The sequence below is a fragment of the Opisthorchis viverrini genome, assembly GCF_000715545.1.
Source record: "Opisthorchis viverrini unplaced genomic scaffold opera_v5_180, whole genome shotgun sequence".
NCBI lineage: Eukaryota > Metazoa > Platyhelminthes > Trematoda > Opisthorchiida > Opisthorchiidae > Opisthorchis > Opisthorchis viverrini.
In genome coordinates, this window is record NW_008751837.1 from 350,062 (window position 1) to 369,887 (window position 19,826).

The following is a 19,826-nucleotide window of genomic DNA, read 5'->3' on the forward strand; positions in this document are numbered from 1 at the left end:
ATCAGGCTATCTGTCCACCAATAAAAAGACAGCAAACTCAATTTTGAAAAACAGGTCAGTGGTACAGATCACTGTATCTGGTGTTCTAAACCTGCGGTGTTGTAACCGTAACAGAGCCGTCAGTGAGCTGGAGAAATAGTTACTCAAAATCTTCAACCTGAGCCCTCGCTCTTCCGATCACCGCACAAGTCAAAGGTTCTCCGGAATTCCCGGTTGTCGAACTCAGTGGATTAAGACCCACGCCAAGATCGTCNCGCACGCACAAGTCAAAGGTTCTCCGGAATTCCCGGTTGTCGAACTCAGTGGATTAAGACCCACGCCAAGATCGTCCACCCGATCCTTGATGACAAGCGCCAGACCGATGAAACCTCGCGACGGGTCGTCCTCAAAAGGCCAATAGACCAGGTCGAAATGCATCACACCCTGGTCATCTGTCTTCAAATTGCCGAGATCGCCAGCATGTCGATATTTAGCTCCCACATCTCCATGTGTTCTGTACAGGGAATTTGAAATATGACGCTGATTATCTTTTAATCATAAAGTAAAATAATATTTTTGTTAGTAAGGGGGGCTAGCGCCTAAGGTTGTAACGAAACTCGGAACAGAAATAGAAATTTCGGCTTTCGAAAACTATAGGATAAAACTGTGACATTTTTTGTTTGACGAACAGGATGTTTAAGTCCCGATGAGCAATCAGGGACAGAGGAATCATCTTGAGGGGTATTTTTCCTACTTCAACTGGAAGGTGATATAGGACGAGTTGTTTCGAACAAGTGAACTAAGGTAAACCAGAATGGACCAGTTAGGTTATCCAGAAGAAACAAAGTTTCACACTGATCAAGAAATCACGATCACCTTCACTCATTATGCAGAGTTTTTGGTGCTCATGGTACCCATGTGATGGATTGGCGTCAGATTTCAAACTGACCGCTCACATCGAACGAACCCGGTCAACTACACGAGGATTGGGTAGTGCATATGTGCTGAGTGGAGTGTGAAACCACCTGAACGGACTATATCAGGCTGGACGCCGACAGAATAAAACCTGAGTGCGAACAGGTGGGTGCATTTCTAGAGTCATCAGCTTGCCCGCCTGAAGGACCTGGACAACAGAACAGTCGAGACCGATGGTACATGCAAAATGTGATTCGATGGTCCGACCCGCTCGTGAGATATACGTAAACCATACAAAGAACCCCATCTTGTGTTAGACACTATACACTTTCGTCCATACAGTAACGATCACAGAGATTTATTGCCAGAACCGCTGTCAGCTCAGTACCCGGAATGACTAGAATGTCATTGCGGGTCATCTACAGATAGATACACGAAGAAAATTAAGCAGAACAGAATAGAATAAATTAAACCATACCGCAGATCATTACAGTACGGTAAAATGAACACAACAGATATTATCTAGCAGTGAAAACAACGAACAGCCTGGTAACCCAAACCACGGCCTATTGGTGGCAAACAATTAGAATCATTTGTGTAAAGGGGGCAAGTACAACTAAACAGTTGGTACTCACAGTTTACGCAAAACATTATCTCTTGGCTTGCACCACTTAGAAGACAAACCCAAGGAAGAATGGATAAAGTAAGCCAATAACGGTCAATATGCACTTTACTCTCTACCATGATAGTCACGAGAACACACTCCCAACACTTTTCTGAGCCTAATAATCCGGGATATCTATTGAACTAGTCAGATTTATCAGAGTGAGATGGGCATAGCCCGACAGTTGAGCTCAATGACGTCGGCTGCAAACAGACTGGAGGCTACAATACTAATAAGCCGAGTCTAGAACATATTCACCCATCATTAGGCTTTATTCCCCCCACAGGACGATAAACGTCGAAACCAGCTTCTAGTTTGCACGCTTAAGCTCTCCGACTCAAAGTTACCGAACACCGAATTAAAATCGTCCGGTTTGTATCGTTTCCTTTCATACCATCCTGTCTTATGACTTCGCATCCCGCTTCACACGATTTATTTCAGAAACTTATAGACATTCGGCCAAAGTATATTAAAGCTTTTTCTAACCGAATTCCGGCTCTTCGTGTCCTTCTAATCACAAATAAGCTCCTGAAAATCCTGTTCTAATTTGTTCGGAAAGCACGTTTCAGTCACCGCAGACGGTTGGATGGGATGATGGCCAACATTCCATCTCACCATCTGAAGAACGCCTTGACCGGTACTTGTCCCGTCCAGCTAGCATTAAGTCTACTTGAAGAGTGTTCAAGAAACATAGGTTGCTTCGGTAGATGGTCATTGTTTTGAAACATCACAGAAGAAGAAATACAACCATCTTTTAGACGTGCAGCTTGGTCTGCTGCAGTTCCTCCACAGTCGTTTCCCAATGTCAATGTCAAAAGCCGAGCTAGCACTGACAACAAGGGACCTCATATCAAAGGTAGAGGGTCAAGAGAATAGACAGTGCGCTCTTGAGGTAGCAGAAGTTCTTCGATTAGTTCACAAACTCTTTTTTAATCCTGATGCGCAAAAGAGTATGTGGGACCCTATATGAGGCAAGCTGGTGTGATGTAAAAAGCCGCGGCTGGGGACTTCTTCGCAACGCAAGGCACTTCATTATGCATCATCATCAGGTTCGAACATTACACATTCGTCACCAAACATGAAAGCATCCACTTAACCCCTAGCAAAGAATCACGCCGTAACCCACTGAAAAGTTGTAAGTTAAACCACATTATATGTATAGGATGATTCTTTTTCACACACACACGGTGACCAACTTGTGATATATAAACATATGGCTAACAGGTTCATAGGTCCGTTCTATCGTGCTGTTCAAGTCGGCATTAGATATCCATCTAGGAAAGCATAAGCTTGATCCCCATGTGGGAAATATTTAAAATTCGATGTCACAAAATCACACTAGCTATTTTCGCTTGCATGTGGTACTCACATTTTTTACCTGTTACATTTATATGTAACCTGCGTGTAAACTCCTCTCTGCTCACATCACAATGGTCTGAGCGAAAGTTTTCCCAAAGCTTATCAACGCATCAAACCTTTGGACGTTAATAAGACTTTCCACTCCTGGTGTATCCTCAGCTCATTTGTCTTCCCTCCTTCCATATTCACGAAGATGTTTACACCAGTAAATTCCATTTGTACTTCTAAGGTCTCCGTCATCTCGGAGTTCATGTCTGTCATACCTTCAGTCTTGCGGCTCTTGCGACACGCACTCCACCCAAACCTACCTCGGTGAGCGCATTTCTGATAAAGTTCAAACAGTATGATTGCAAAGGTAATTCTCGTACATTTTTAATCCATCCAACTACTTTGTAAGCTCTTCTGGATGGAGAACACTGGGAGGTAACGACAACAGGGAAAATACCTGGCAATAATGGACAACGATATGAAACCACAGATTCTGTGGCCGCTGCATTGGACTATTTCCTTTTGGATCCGATGCAGTGTTTCACTGTTCCGGAACCGTCAGTTATGGATTCTTTATTATTGTGGAGGGAAAAATTGGTAGCTCATGTTGTGGCTGAATTGTCCTTAGAGAGCTTTATGTTTTTGTTGCAGACGTTTCATGATTTCAACTAATCGAGCTGAAATCACCAACGAGTTCTGGTGTAGCAATGTGATGTGGCTCAGCGCTGTATCAGGGTGTAGACCAGTGCGATATTCTACTGTTGCATGCTTGGAACTAGAGTTTAGATTCTCTCTGTATGCTGTAATCAACTCCACACTGCAGCAAACGGACACTGCGTTACGTTTCCTTTTGGTGATCACTCGATTTGTAAAATCAGTCAGATTAAAATCTTGGTCTAACCTCGATCGCGACTAGACACGGGTTCCCGAGGGGAAGTGTGAGTTCCAAAGGACGTTTTTCATGGTTGCAAAGTCTCTGCGAATAGAGTGACGTAGTCTTATTAACGCTGAATCCCACTTCGGTGACTTTTATCTTCTTTAATTGACCTGGCATCAACAGGACTGACTAGTTCGTACTCTTCACTCAGATTCTTAGTCTCTGTAAAGCGCATCAGCAATAAATATTTCGAGTCCTTCTTCGAGCAGCTACTTCTGGTTCTACACGCTCTGCAAATGTTTTGATGCATTGCCTGGGGTGTTTCCACGATTAAGATGAAATGCTGTCGTTCTTGTTGTTAACCACATCCTGAAACGTTCCGAAGCGAATGTCACAGACATCATTCCTGTCTCCGGGTTAGCACAACCACTAACCCCCCGCTACGCATATAACTACGCACTGATGATGTCGCCTCGATTGGCGATGAAACGTTTGCAACCAAATTGGCCAGCTCAGCGAACAAGCCAACGACCATCTACGCTACCTGAGCTACCGACTTCTCCTCTATAGATAGATCAAAATTGGTTGTTGGTCTGTTCGCCGAGCTTAGCAGTTGGATTGCATCACCAATCGAGGTAACAACATCAGTGCAGGGTTGGGTTGAGTAACCAACTGAACGTCTTATTTCAGCTATCAATTGAGCAATGCATCAAAACTCAGTTTTCTGCTGAACGTGATCATAAGGTATACTTGGGGCCTGCGCATGAGAGTTCGGGACTTTTTACCATTGCAGATTTCAGTTTGGCTACCCCAGCCGATATCATCTTCCACTTTAGCACATTGATACTGGACACCAACAATCAGACTCACTGTTCTGAAAGACTCCAATGTGAACCGACGTTCTGACAGCCGTTGTTCAAATCCCCATTTTCGTGTACATGGACCCCAAGTGTCTTGTTCGGTGGAAGTCCCGTAACTGATCCGTTAATTTGGATATTTCCGTTGGCTAGTGGCTTAAAACGGACTTGGCCACCATACGGTGCTTCAAATGTTGCAATGCCTGGTATGAGCCAAGTTGGATCAGGCGCAATATTAAAACCTGGTGAAAAAACGACGGAAACTTGAAAAGTATCCAACAATTATAATGGCTACGTTGACTGATATTCACACTATACTAGTGCCCAAAAACTCGTGACTGCTCTCTACTCATAAGGGAAAATATAGCATCCATAGGTAAGGTCCTACTACCCACGGTGTAATTGGAAGGAATAAGTTACAGTGTTCCTCCGTTACCATCTACACAAACAACATAGTGCACAAAATGCACTAAGCACCCTAGTTTTCTCGAATTCCTCAGGTGCCCTAGCATTTAAGGCAACTTCAGGTGAAATTGCAAATACGGGCGAAATTCGCTCTGGGAAAACTTATCGTGGTTTGAATCTAGGTTCAGCTCACCGCGAATTACGTACTCGAGGGGGGGGGCAAAGAGCTACTGGATACCTTCTGAACAGATTAGTAAAACAACCCTACGCTCATAACACCTGACGAGTTTCTTTTTAATTTACGACTAAAAGAACTTTCATATCTGCTTCTTGCCCAATTCCCTATATTGTCCACCTCAATTTCATCCACCTGTGGAGAAAATTAAGCATGATTCAAGCGGTGCCCGAAACACACGATGCTCAGCGTAAGCTCATCTCTTCTGTAGACCCTGAAGATTTAGATCAGGGTTGAATTCAGACGGCAAACGGGTCTGTCTATCGTCTTGCTGTTACAAAGCAGTAGTCGCTTTGGTGGAAGTCAGGTTCAGATGGCAAGGTTTAGCTTTTCGCAGTTCTGGAAGCAGTTGGTTTCGGTCCGCTGAACTGGGTAACTCGAACGTCAATCTCGGTGAGCTAAGATTTCAAACGCCCTTTTCGTCTTCGGTGCACTGACTACATTCGAAAGCGAATAGCACTAGTGAGCTGGAGCCTCTTAACTATCTGTAGAGGGAGATACTCATCGAGCTCAAGTCTGAAGACTGAAGTAAGTGCTGCATGTTAAAAGCTAGCTTGGTGGTCCACTGTCGGATACACATCCATAAAAATGGCTGGCACAAACGAAGACTGCCCTGTGTCAACACTGGCAATAGGTACATCCCACCTAGGCTAACGCAGACAAGTTTGACCGAGTGAAGACTTCTATTGCCCGGTGGTCACGGCAAACGTCATGGTCATTCTCGTGCCTGATTGGTAAGTTATATCCACGTTATGATACTCAAACGGCGCTCGTCGCAAGACTGGAGCGTCGTTTTCCTGGTCGATCAAGTATCAGTATCAAGACCAGTTCACGTATGTTTCAGTGGCAAACGCTCGGAAGAACCGCGATCTAGTTGTCACAACCAAATCATCCATCAGACAGTTCCAGGATCGTCTTATTCTGCCTACTATTCCACCTGGCTCAAACAAACCGTGTCTCTCTTGGAATCCAACTCTGACAATTTGCTCGCTTGTGCTCAACTTTTGACCTTCATCTGAAAGTTCCAGTCTGGCATCAAAACACCGAAACAAGTATTTTAAATCACGATCAGTTGGGTTCCGTTCATCATTTAGAAACGGTGAGACACACAAGTTTATTTGTGCCGTTTGGTTTCCCGGTTGTTTGAAGATACTGGAATTAACTGGACACGACTCGAGAGTTTACCTCTGCAGCAAAGCCATTCCCAAGACAAGGCATAATTTTCCCTTCAAACTGGCGGGTTATTTTGTGGAAGCCCTGGCAATATCACATCGGAGACGGGAGGGTACTATGGTATAGTACTATAACAGTGCGGCATATATTCTGTATACCACTTCAACAGTGAAAGATTTCGGAACTCAGATTGTCCCGGGGGCGAGGACTGACATGTGGCAGGCTTTTCGTTTCATCCTCAGCGTAGTACTGACTGTCATTCTTATTGGTACCCACAACATCCAAGCAGTGGAATCTAGGTAACATACATTTGGAGTGCCTACGAACAGTCTCTGGTTTGTAGAATCTGTGAGCACAGCTCTTATTTGAATATGCTCCTGTCTTTTGAAGATTATTCTGGCTAGCGCGTACCACGTGAACTAGACTCGAGTTTTGCACCAGCTGTGGTGCATTTAGCTTCAATGAGACTTGAACTCCGAACTTCGGATGAACGAGGCGTGATGGACGAAACTGCATTTTCATGTCTGGAAGAGTCATCGTGCTTTAACGATGGTTTTCCAAAAACAGGACACACACCACGCCATCATTAGAGGAGTCGGTCAGAACAGACACATTTCGAAAAGTGTAAATGTATTGGCCTGTTTATAACTAATATACTTGCCCCACTTGTTGGAGGAACACGGCTCTGACCATACAGCTCCAAAAAGGTGCCGTGCAGATGAACTCTAGTAAGAGTGAAACCCCCTTTAGTGCAGAAGGGTTATTGTCCTAATAGGTGTGGTATGGTTAAAATTATTTATTTTCACTCCGTATATCGAGACTAGACTGCATCATTACAGTGAGCCGTGCTCATCAAAAATTTGCTTACGTCATCCTAGAAACAACATCTGGACATCATAGATGACTCACTTATGCAAGCATCAGCACTGGAATAGACGAGTAGGAACAAAACTGCCGCCAAACACCGTGGCTTGTTGCGCAAACTTCCGAGCATTGCTCTGATTGCAGAAGTAGTTGCTAGTTCGAGAAACGACAGGCTATTTGGCCTGAAAATCAACCAGTTGTACAGACAGACCGAATAATTAGGGGGTAGGGCTGTATACGAACAATCAGTTTAGTCACGTGAGGTGATCAGAAAGTGGTTTTTAACATGCACTGGATAAAACATTGGGCGTTGTACGCATTTTGTTATCGATAACTCCTCACAAATTAAGACCTCGAAAGTGATTTTCTGCACGTTATTTTAGTACACCTCAGCACTAGTTGATCAGGACAATTTTGAAGACAAAGTGACCGATGACATCTGAAAAGGTTAATTCTAAAATTGTGAGACAGCATGGCGGAAGCAGGAACGGACAGTATGCTGTAGTAGGCCTTGAAATTGGTCAAATGGTTGAATAATTATATCACTAATGAACAGGATAACACAAACCACAAGAAACTGATAGAGAGATTCCCAAGAACTTTGTAGTTGCCTTCTGACAACAAGCGAAGCCAACGACCGGTATATATATATACATACATATATATACTGCTATCTTTTCGTAGCAGTCGGGTTTCAGTGCCGTAGTTATTCTGCATGCCACACTGAATAAAACGCTTTTCTCTAAGAATAGTGAATGCCAGAAAGGCCAACAGAGAGCAGTCGACAAGGAGCAGGGAGACCTCGTGTCACACGAAACCGTATTGCGAGCCTATTTGTGGGTAAATTTCTACTGTTCGCACCGATAAAAGTGTGAGGACAATAATATTTTTTCTCTCTTTATTTTTATGAAATGAGCGTTGCTGCCTTCATCCGAGAACGCATACTCCGATTGCCCGATGGCTGGCTGTGATCACCGATACATTACCTAACACGGCAAAATAATTTTGAAAATCAAGTGTCTGGTGCTGCTCACGATGCACCCACTGCGCACACTGACAATAAGAATCAGTCGGTTGCACCTTAGTCTCTGGGTCAGATCTTGAAGTCAGTCCCCAAATTAGTCCTGATCTGAAGATTCAGTGATCAAGAAGGGAACGAAAATATTCATTTTACGACTTGACCTGGAACTCGAAAATGTTCCCGAATAACCGCGAAGCCTGGAAGATGGACCTCTCTTGTCAAAAAAAACAGCTCAAACGCTACGAGACAGATCTTTCAGTAATTAGCGAAACCCGACTGGATGATCAAAGAAAGCTAAGGGTGGATGGCTCCGGTTGTACCTTCCACCATATTTTCTATATTTTCTGCGTGGCGCCTGATTCGCATCTGTGAATTAAAGATCAATGAATCGAGTGAAATGCCTTAAACTTTAGACCAATAACCATTTGATTTGGGCTATCAAGGGTGAAGTTTGATACATTTTTTGGCGCCTGGGACCGAGTGTTACACTCAGATGTCCCACTTGAAAGGATTCTCAAGCCTACTCCTAGTTTCCCATAGGCTAATGTGACGCTCCGGTTGGTAAGAACCTAAAAGAAGACGCTGGATCCATTTAGAATCGGACCAACAAAGACAAAAAAGGAAGGCTACTTAGGACAATTTGAGCTCTATACAATCAATAAGCTATTTAATGTAGGGAGAATATCACTTGCTTGATAGACTCATCCAGGAAGCAGATACCTAAACGACTGTCATTGTGCGGCAAACAAATTTCCGCAATGTACCAAAATTTATCCACGGAGCCGAATACAGTTCGGACCGAAGTACTCATAGTACTCGGAGAAGTGCCACGTCGTGGATCAAGAGGGAACTCATCTTAGTTTGATATAAGAAGGGTGAAGAATGAGGAAACTGAATCAAATTTTTGCGGACCACTAATACAAAGGCTGGCGAAGGATCAAGTTCCAAACACACGAAAGACATTGGACCCAAATGCACACACACATCCAAACAGTTGCCATGGCAACGACTACACCACAGCAGGAAAGAGGAGATTGTCCCATCGATATCTCCCTCGATTTTTAGAAAAGAATTTGGCGTTCGGCAAGGCGTTCCAAAACACGACAAAAACAAAGGCCTGAAAACAATTCAGAGGCACCAGGATCAAGATTCTAAAACACCTGCAGGAAACAATAAAATTAGTACTTTACCAAGAGAAGTGAAGAGCTCAAGTCGTACGCGGACTGACAATGCCCCAAAAAACGAAAATTTAATACATTCAGCTGACAGAATATAGACAAACTGATAAAAATTAATCAAGCCCGGCGAAATTCCGGCGGCTGGGAGACCAACAATACTCAGTTGGCCAGGAAATTCCGATTTAAGCCGCATAGTCCATCCGCCCCTACCTACAGGTACAGAACTGCAGAGGGTCATAAAACGACTATGAAATGAGAGTTCGGCTGGATTGGACGACCTTCCCGTTGAACTATTAGATGTAGAAGGACCGATGGGACGAAATTTGCCTCCCGTGCAGAATTCGGGGAGCTGGACGATATTCCGCAGAAATTCATGGATGCAAAGATAATTTATGGTCTTAAAATGATGGAAATCGTCTGAGGAAGACCAACTTCCCCGGAATTAGTCTATGGCTCGTTTCCTGCTCAACAGTATTGCGGTCGATAGCATTTTGAGAGAAAAGGTTCCTAAAGAGCAGCGTGTTTCAACGTGATCGAAGTACCCCTGACTCAATTTTTGACGCAAGACAAATATAAGGCTGTGTCATGGACGGGGTCAATCACTCTACGATCGGGTTGTGGACCCCATATAAGTTATCCATCCCTTCAACAGGGAGGCTCTGTGGATCGTCCTACGAAGCCCGACTGTCCGGGCATATTTGTCAGAGCGGTCAAAGTGATTCATACTGGGATGAAAGCCTGGGTGCTAACCTGTGCAGCTATCTCGAACGAACAAGACCCTGACCTTTAGAAGGCGATATATTCCGGTTCTTGACTGATTTCATGTACATTATCTGCGCAAAATCATTCGGATCCAGTGAACTGAAAATACCGAGCACCGAAGTCCTTGAAAGAGCACATGACGCTGGAGTCAACTGCAGTCTAATGCCCAGTCAGCATGGAGAACACCTTAACTAGGAGGCGTTGGTAGAGTTCAGCTGCGATGCGTTACGGTGCTGAGACACTACCGGGCCAATCGACAAAGACTGAATCGCTCCGGTGCAGCATCATGTGGGTTTGTGCGAAGTACGGATGCACTTACCTCAGCAATATCGGCTTTGTGCGTCACTGGGTTACTCATCAGTCCATCCAATAAACGTAATCTTTTGGAGCCCAGGTAAATCTGTTCTATTTTCTAATGATTTCCCGCCCGAAATCGCCATCATATGGATAATATAATGAACCCTCAGCAACATGTTGTCCGTTACCACTTGGACAGTTTGCTAATGCGTGACCCTGGTAACAATCGCATTGTGCTATACTGGAGAAGCTGTAACATTACTTGAAAACTTAAAGGAAATGAGGAATGAAGCTGGATTGTCGGTGATGAGCAACTCGCTGGTACTGATAAATTTGTTATGCTACCATATTTAGGCGAGCTAATGGCCTCTGCGAACCCTTGTCAAGTAAGAATAATGGAGCACTTGAGAATATTGGTTTGCCCAACCAAAGTCACGATTTTTCATTGTTCATGAGATGCATTTTTGTGACAATGCCACCAATTGGTTGATCTACCAGAAAAATGTATATACTTACTCGACTGAACTCACAACTCATAAGGTTGCTGAAAACGCCGTGACACATAGTGACCGGTTTCGCTTTTCTCGGAGCTCATCGCGTAGTCAAAGTCCCTAGAGTTTTCGTTAGTCTTATGTTCAATTTAAACACCAAACTATACAGGTTCGCCAGATACACCCATTTGCAAACCAAGTTAATCTTAACGAGTGTTTCAAATGAATCGTACCTGCAGCCCTCGTCTGTGATGCTCTCTAACTGAATATGAGGCACAAAAACCACTTCATGTTCCAGCTGGGGGATTTTCAAGATACCGCAATAAATTTTCTCGGCGACACACATTACTCACCAGGTTGCTTAGAAACTCTCATGGGGAAATGTACATTGAAATCCCAGAAGGACAACTGCATTTTATCATGTTTTTGACAAATAGGCCCCCTCCCGTGTTCTATCTTGCTAAACTAATTTGAAACGATCCACAAACGTTCGTAAGGATCCCGCACATCTTCAACCAAAGATATTACCGTAGCAAAAATGCTCATCTCATCTTGGTCTCGCTAAACTCATGTGAACCATGTATGGAAATAAAGAAAGATGATTGTTGGTACCAATTTAATTCACGCTAAACAAATCACATCTCTGGATTCCAGATGAGGTTCTTCGATGGTAAGTTAACATACAACAATCTAATCTGAAGGTGAACCGAAAATTTATTCGGGTCCACGGAGGCTATTGAAGTGAGGCTGATATTGCCTTTCATGGGAGTGTGTTATTTCAGGCTAAATCTTCAGAGCCATTTATCACTTTAGGAAGCTGGCTCAGATTGATTCTACCAAATCGGGCAACGAAAATTTTGAACTATCCTACCTACTTAACCAACATAAGTAATGGTCGACGAAGAGCTCCTTCAGAAAAAATTATGCAATAAAATATGCTAGAATTCCTTTAAACTTTAATCTTTGTTTAAATCCTGGCCCTCAACATTCGGTAGGACGTCCTGTGATTGGCCCGCAAATTAATGCAGACCTAAAGTGTGCCCCACGAGAAACGCTCATGCAGACGGAGGCCTGTTGTTAATGCTCTAACGGAACCCGAAAACTAGTTATACGAACGAGAAAACGGGGAGCACTAACAATGTCCGCTTGTTGAGCAAAATTATTACAATAGATATATATGCAAACAAGGGACTTATCGTTTTGCAGGTACAGTTTGATAAATCCTGTTGTAAATCCGGATGCAGGTTTCGTGTCTTCTTCGCTGTTGTAACAGCCACACGTAGTCCTGGATATCCGTGAGTGAAACGCCGTAAAGATCTTGAACGGCTCTGCTCCGAGCTGGACGACGTGCGAAGCTCTGTTGAGTCATGTCGTGTTGCTGTGCTGGCATACTATTTGTAGGACGTTTGCGTGTGTGTGGGTGTCAGCACATGACTTTTTGCTACCGTATCAGACGGTAGACAGTCGATATCGGATGTGTATCGTGGTTTGTACTATTAGGGAAAAAAGAACGAGGTCTTGGGATGAAGGGCTTGACCGTGAGCTGCATAGTCAAGTTAGTCACGATTGTAGCGTGATTTGTGAGTGCAAGGAAAAAAATAGATCTCGTGATCCAGCGAGTGGCGGTGACCTGTACAATCATGTATGTGGCGAAAAGGTAGCTACAATGTCAGCGACTAAAAGGCACCAAGATTGTTTCCCATTGAACAAATTCGACAAGGTTCGGAAGGCAGTGACAGGGCCGGGTACTCTGCCGCATCCGTCCAACACGCTGCAGTGCTCATGAGCTAGAATAGTGCACCTAAGTGTGTGGATGTGTGTTCCTATCCCATGCTGAATTACGATTGGCTATGTGCTACCTTGGCTGTCATTAACCAGGATAGGACAATATAAAAGCATATGACAGAAACCAATAATCCCCCATATCGTTGCACCAGCATTACAGCTGTAATTCTCGGTTCTCCGACAACTAACCGATTTGTCAATTAGGCTTTAGCCTACGATTCCTGATGGTGACCACCACTCGTTGGCTAGAATCAATGTGGCTCACAAATCGGAAGATTTTACACACATCAGATTGGCGGCAGGCTAACCTTGGAAAATGTGACGGAAGCCATCGGGGAACGAGGAAATTAGTAGTAAGGATATTTAGGTGTGAGTTGTACGTGGTAGTGCCTAAATGTATTCCGAGAAGCTAGCAAGCTTCAACCTTAGGTTGTTCACCATCGCCGACACCACGACTCTAGATGGTAAGTTATCACAGAAGTTGAAGATACTCAGGACGTTTTCTGATCATTCTGAAGCTTGAAGCTGAGGATTGTCCTAACATTCCTGAGCATCTAATGCTTGAAGGAGATTCAGACGTACTGCATTTCGGACTTTTAGTATGAACTTGCTGAAAAAAATTTGAAGTTATCGGCCACCAGTAGCTTAGTATAAAGGGGCCGATACTTCTCATCTCCCTAAATCAACGATCGTCTGTCAGAGAAAGGACTTGGATGAAACAGATGAAGCTGGCTTCAGGATTGTGACAAGCATTTCTATGTAAGTCCGCTGTACCTTATTGGCAACCCACCTTGAAGTCTCTTACTGCATGTACCTCTACTGTCGACCACTGGGTTTAGAACGGCCCAAGGCTATCCCGTCTCTATTGTGATACCGATTCATCCTGCTCCTCTGACACCATCACAAAGATACTGGACCTTACCGCGGTGTGACGATAACCCATACTCGTAAAGGTACGTGACGCTCCGACAGGCTCTCATACCAGGTTGGATATCCGGTTAGAACAAACTCCAGGTCCACCAGGTCGAGAGTTGGAACAGTTGTGGTGACTTGTCCCTCAAAATTTAGATTACCCTGACCCTCACGCCAACCATCCCTGTCCTGTACCTTGAGGAAAACCTCCCACGTATCATGACAGTATCCCTGCCCATTTGCAAGTCTGAATTCCACAATTACGTATAATCTCACGCCACATCGACCGTCGTGTGGTGCTACCAGCATACAGCAGGGCTGTAAGGCGAAGACAGCCTACTGCTGACGGCTCCTTTCTTCTTTCGTACATTCACACTTTTCCTCTCGCAATTCCGTTGCTAGAAACATCTCCGTAGGCTTATTCTTAATGACTGACAGATCCGTTGCCCGCCCATTGATGTTAGCTACAGTATCTACACCACAGTCACAGACACTTCAGAATAAATCCCCAAACCCCGACGCTCATCTTATTTGGCAGTATTCAACGTTCGCTGTCTGAAAAAAGCCGGAGAGCAGAGCAGTCTTGCATTCACGATGGACTCGTCTTCTACTGATGTGTGTTGCCATCTGAAAAGAGGACCCAAGTAAAGCTGTTAAAATGACCTTCCCGAGGTTTCCTCTTGTTTCCATTTGCGCAGTTGTGGTGATCCTGGAGGCACTGGTTCTGTTGGTAGCTGGGATGCTACCAAAGACAGAAGGCGAACATTGGGCGCAGACATTGTTATAGTTGCTGGGCTATGAATGCGCAAGTAGGTGGATTTAACTTTGCTGACGCTCAAGTTGGTGGTCATCTATTACTGGAGTCGAAGAGCACGGACAAAGACAAACGCCTTCTACAGTTATGTGCTGACCACAGATTGTATCTGTGCAAACGAGGCCACCTGTCTATATGTTGCTCCCCACCCCATGTGAGCCAACCTCCAACCCAGATAGACCACATCGCCACTAGCTAAAAATGGTGTAGGTCATTCACTGAAAGTCGGTCGTCCTGGGACACGCGCCCGGTCGCCGCTGCTACTTGTTGTTGTACAAGATGCACACACCTCACAAGGATATTGTGATGCTCTCCGGCCCTGCTGTGAAACAAATCTATCAGAATAACCTATGCGATCCGTTCAAGATAACACATCTAATATCGAAGTTGCTTTCCAAAACCCTGCGAGATATTGGGCACTGCTTATGGAATGGCGTAACCAACTAGATTCAAGCGATGGATCCAGAGTAACACTCTGAAACTGCTCGAATGATGTGGTGGCCAATCGGTGCTAGTATCGTTTGTGATGGCAGTTTCTATCCAGGTTATCTGACTGAGAATTAGAGGTATAGGCACCTCGGGTGTTTTTGTGTGCTAGAGCAAGGACCACTTCCTCTCCCACTTTTCCCTTCCTTTCTTTACACAGTTTCATTCCAATAAATTGCTGTCAAGTACCAGTGTTCTCCTCTGGTGTTGTCACTTGATGGTGATGATGATGATGATTAATGATGATTGATGATGATGGTGATGATACTACTCCACCAAGGAGCGTTTCCATTCCCACCGATTCGCTCCATAGAGGGGAAAATTTTTCTGCAATTGCATAGGCTTGCTTTTGTAACTGTCTACCGCGTACTGGTGCAGCTAATATCAGCGGTTGTCCGTTGTGTGTAATAAGACGCCTGCATTCGCAGCGTTATGGTGTCGGTGGTTTTATGTATTCTCCCGTATTTGTAAGGCGCTATCACTTCTTGCAAGCTAAACTGATCTTCGTGAGGCCATGATAGCTGTTACCTGGTGGCTGCTGGATACACAGCTTTTGAACATCGTTTGGGTGTCTTATGAGCACAAAATCTAGTGTGCTCGATATGCTCCCTAATCCTCCTATATGTTTAATGAGAGCTGAGTCATGTAGCAGCATCATTAAATGATCCATTTAGATAGCTTTGTAACTTCCAGACTACATCATTCAAGCAGTGAATAATCTTCTTCGATCTGGTCAACACCGTAGGCAAACTACTACTAGAGATCTGGTTTGAATCTGAAGTTCAAAAGCTGTACGCTAAGAGTGATCAACATAAAGCGTAATCGTTGTATGCATTAATTTGCCATTAGGAGAATGGTCCCAACCGTGTGTCGCCCATCTCCCTCTCAGCTCTGTAAACCAGATATCTCAGGGGACGTAAGTTAGCGGTAGATGTAGCTGACTTTATCCACGTTTATGTGACTGCTGTAGCACTGTAGCATCAGATATTTCAGCTCTCAGCCCAGCCCACTTTTTATGCTCATGTTCCCAAGAACCCAAATTTTTCAACCGGCTGATGAAGGTCAGGAGCTACCTCTCTCGGACACAAAGCCCGATAGTTGTATACTTTTTATCGCATGGTTATCCGGGCCACAGTAAGTGGCTCATGGCGCCTCTTCTAGGTGCATTCAAGTAGGGGGTGAATGATGCCAAGAAATCAGTAGAGCATCTTCTACCATCTGCGTCACGTACATCGCGTCACGTGCACAGAGCTGTTTGAGTGCGAGTCTCGGTACGCAATTTGCATGCACAAACCGTTGTGACTGTCTTTGCATATAGTACGGGCTGTGTACCGTGTACTTTCATCGCCTCTGTGCGCTGGCTATATGTTTCAGAATCGGAACAATTCTGAGCATGATTATCTGGAGCCTTTCGTACATATTCAGCCGAGTCTCGATTCGGTAATAGCCCACCCTTCCACTCTCCAAGCCCTAAATTTCTACTTCTGAGAACGTGATTTCCAATGCTTACCATCGTAACTAGATTAACGATGAGGTATTTGATCACTCTCTTCCCCTGTCCACCATCTCTCGCGATTAGCTCTGGAATCCCATGGATAACAATGATCTTGTGTCCACAAGATACAAGGTCTACATTTCTCTCTGGTTCCCCGGGAGCCTCTTTGGTAGCCCTCATATTCATGATGTCCTCCGTGCCCACTTTATTAGTCTAGTTTAGGTTGCCTCGATCCCGAACTAAGGCCGCCACCATGTCGTCGTGGTCGGACTTAGTACTGAAATGACCCTGTGAGTCACGCTTACTGGATCTCAATTCCTTAGGGTTCGGTCATGCAAGGGAAGCCATTGGGAAGCAGCCTGACAAAGAACGGCGGGTCCCTGTACTTCTAGTAGTTTCACTACGATTCGATCCGATCCGGAGGTAAAGTCGTACTGTCCTCTACGATAGGAATGTTGAGACGGTAAGGTATTCTCTTCAAGCAAACATGTTTATGGGTGCAGTGACGTTGTCTCCCTCCTCCCGAGGAAGGAGAGATTGTAAAAAATCTGACCCTAAAAAACCACTCCGATCGCCCGACGGTTAACCGTGACTACCGCCACACTATTCAATACGGTCAAAATATTTTTAGAACCAAACAATCTGTTAATATTGTGCGCACCCTGCATCCTCAGGCCTGACTAACCACTACAGTCAAGTGGTTCAAACCGTATAGGGTCCCTCAATAAAACCGTAACAACCGCTAACTCGCGGTCCAGAGATCTCCAAGCAACTCCCTACATCCTGCCACTGACTCATGGGCCTGATTTTGAGTCAAATGCTCAAGGTAGGGCATCTCAACCAAGCCCCATTCTTCAGCCTGGACACTCAGGAAGTATCATTCCTCTTTAAAGCTCTTCATTCGCTGACCCCTACTCACATGTCCCTCACCCGAGGCCTTTTGTTCAATCGGAGGTTGGACAAATAGCTAGAATCTGAGATGAGGATCATTAGACTTGGATGGTTCACAAGTGTGCGCCATAGTATTTTGATTTACAGCCCTCAAGTTAATCGTCCCAAGATATACCCAGCTGCATCGATGAGGGTATGATTTGCCCCCATAGTTTCCGGTGCTTGTATTTCCCTCTAAAACCTTAATGAAAGAAAAAACTAATTCACTGTGTATGCTAGGGTTTTGGTGAGGTTTGCACACCATACACTATCCCGGTTGGAAACACTGGTACTAGGTGAGTTCAGTCCTCTGTCGGCAGACAACAACAATAAGTACCACAGCCAGAACCACAAGACGGATTTTAGATAGACGCCATTTATTAAAAGAATTCGGAAGGGTGGACGTCCAGTTGACGAAAATCAATCAGATGAGACTTTTATTTTTTTCCAAAAAGTTGTCATCAACTGTGAGATTGGTATGGAATGATGAAACACACAGACATACCGATGGAATTAACTCTTATCTAATCAACGAGTACCAATTTATGTTTTTTGGCCTCATATTAAGGGTTTGTTTCTCTCGAAAGTACACAGAAATTGCAGAAAGATGGATGAATTCAAACCAATACTCCCTGTCATTAAAGAGAACTTTGAGAACAAGTGATTTCCAGATTAGCCAAACCTGCATAAAAGCAAACGTAATAAAAATAATTCATCACAGATAAATTAATACGGAGAATGAGCAAAAGAATTAAGTTCGAGAAACCTCGCACAACAAAAACGAAACTCCAACAACCAACGAAATATTATACGCTGATCCAATTCATCCCGTTTTATCGACTTGAACCGGTATTGCTATCTATACGTATTATAACAATGGATATTGTGTTCGTTTTCAACGTTCACTTATGGACTAACTAAACTCCAACCAGGAAACATTAGCACGCAGTTTGCCAGCTGTGTTTGTGATTATTAGTCTGTTGAAGGCGATAATCCACGAATAGGTAGGACTAAATGGTTTAAGCAACTTCCATTGCGAACTTTTTCTGTTTGAGATGGTAGACCGTCGGTGATAGACCGATTGTGTCATCGAGTGGCGATTTCGATGAAATGAAATTTTGTATCTTCAGTGGCAGGTGTCTCTTTTTCTGAGATCCCAGTGAGCACGAATTACTCTTCTACAGTACCCACGCATATGGTATTCGTCAGCTCAGTACGGATGAGTGACGTGGAAATGTCTTAATTGTCACATCGATGTTGTTCGATGGAACAGTGAAATCCGTGGAAACTACTGGAAACTTGGTGAATATCGAGTTGACCAGAGTTCATACTTGCTTTATTCCAACTTTATTATCATCAGTCTGCGTTTCGAATGTGATTTGTCCAGATGATTAGCACTCTCAGTCTATGCTGGACGAGGCCAGGCAGAGTTCAGTTATTCATTAGCATGCCAAGCTCGACATAAGTCGTAGAGGGCTTACGATGTGTTCGAATAAAAATCAAGCAATCTAAGATGAAATCACTATAGTATTTTGCGTTTATGAAATTCCGCCACCTCTGATCCACATATCATCGCATTATGAATAGCGTTTGCTGTTATAGCCCTTGTGTTAAAGACGTCATTTGTTTTCGAAAATATCTGGGGCGAACTGTCCACACATGAATGCGCGTGGTTTCCAGCACTCGTTTCATATCGGGACTTTAGTTTGTATAACTAGTTTATCCTGCTAGTGTTGTGGAAATGATCAGCCACTTCAAGTCCCACTCCACGAACAATTTTGAACTCATCCTTAATAGCGCGTTAACCTGCAAGCGGATGGAGCATGCTTAGAAACCAATAGGGTTGGTTCGACCTTTGTTGCTATCTTAAGCGTAATCTAAACGGATGCCTGTCTTGTCGGCATCAATCTTGCTGTTCGAATAAGATAACTTCGGTTTCCTGTGAAATAGTAATATACACTCATAACTCCATGGTACTGAGATTCAATGGTCTATTTGCGCCATTTTCTTGAAGCAACCACCGACTAGCTACGCTATCAACATATTACTAAAAAGCAGAGCCTATGCATCACCTTCTGCCTGACGGACAGCGTTCACACAATACCATTACGATGCGCCACCGCATTTGTTAAACTTTGCTTGAATATACCACACTATCTGTGTCATCATTTTGCTTTTCCGCCTTATGGAATGACTATCCTCCACCCAACCAGTCGAATGAGCCATTACTAATCGCTGACAGCTACATGTTTAAAAGAACTATTGGAATTTTGTTTACGGACTGTCATCAACGTCACAAAGACATCATTTCGCGAGTAAAGTACAGCATATTTTTGATA

General features: G+C 44.1%; 2 protein-coding genes across 2 annotated transcripts in view; one reads left to right on the plus strand and one right to left on the minus strand.

Annotated features, from left to right (window-relative positions):
* Positions 1-264: 264 nt before the first annotated feature.
* On the minus strand, positions 265-7,446 carry T265_14351 (hypothetical protein; the record flags this gene model as incomplete). Its single annotated transcript, XM_009173273.1, has 3 exons — positions 265-493; positions 4,653-4,881; positions 7,362-7,446. Coding segments are annotated over 3 exons (543 nt in total), but the record flags the coding sequence as incomplete, so codon positions are not given.
* A 5,798-nt stretch (positions 7,447-13,244) lies between these two features.
* The window catches only part of T265_07678 (hypothetical protein), a gene marked incomplete at both ends in the record, with an annotated part of 37,979 nt that continues 31,397 nt past the window's right edge, over positions 13,245-19,826 (plus strand). Inside the window, one exon of the mRNA XM_009173257.1 lies at positions 13,245-13,314. Coding sequence (XP_009171521.1) covers positions 13,245-13,314 — 70 coding nt within the window. The remainder of the gene's footprint in view (positions 13,315-19,826) is intronic.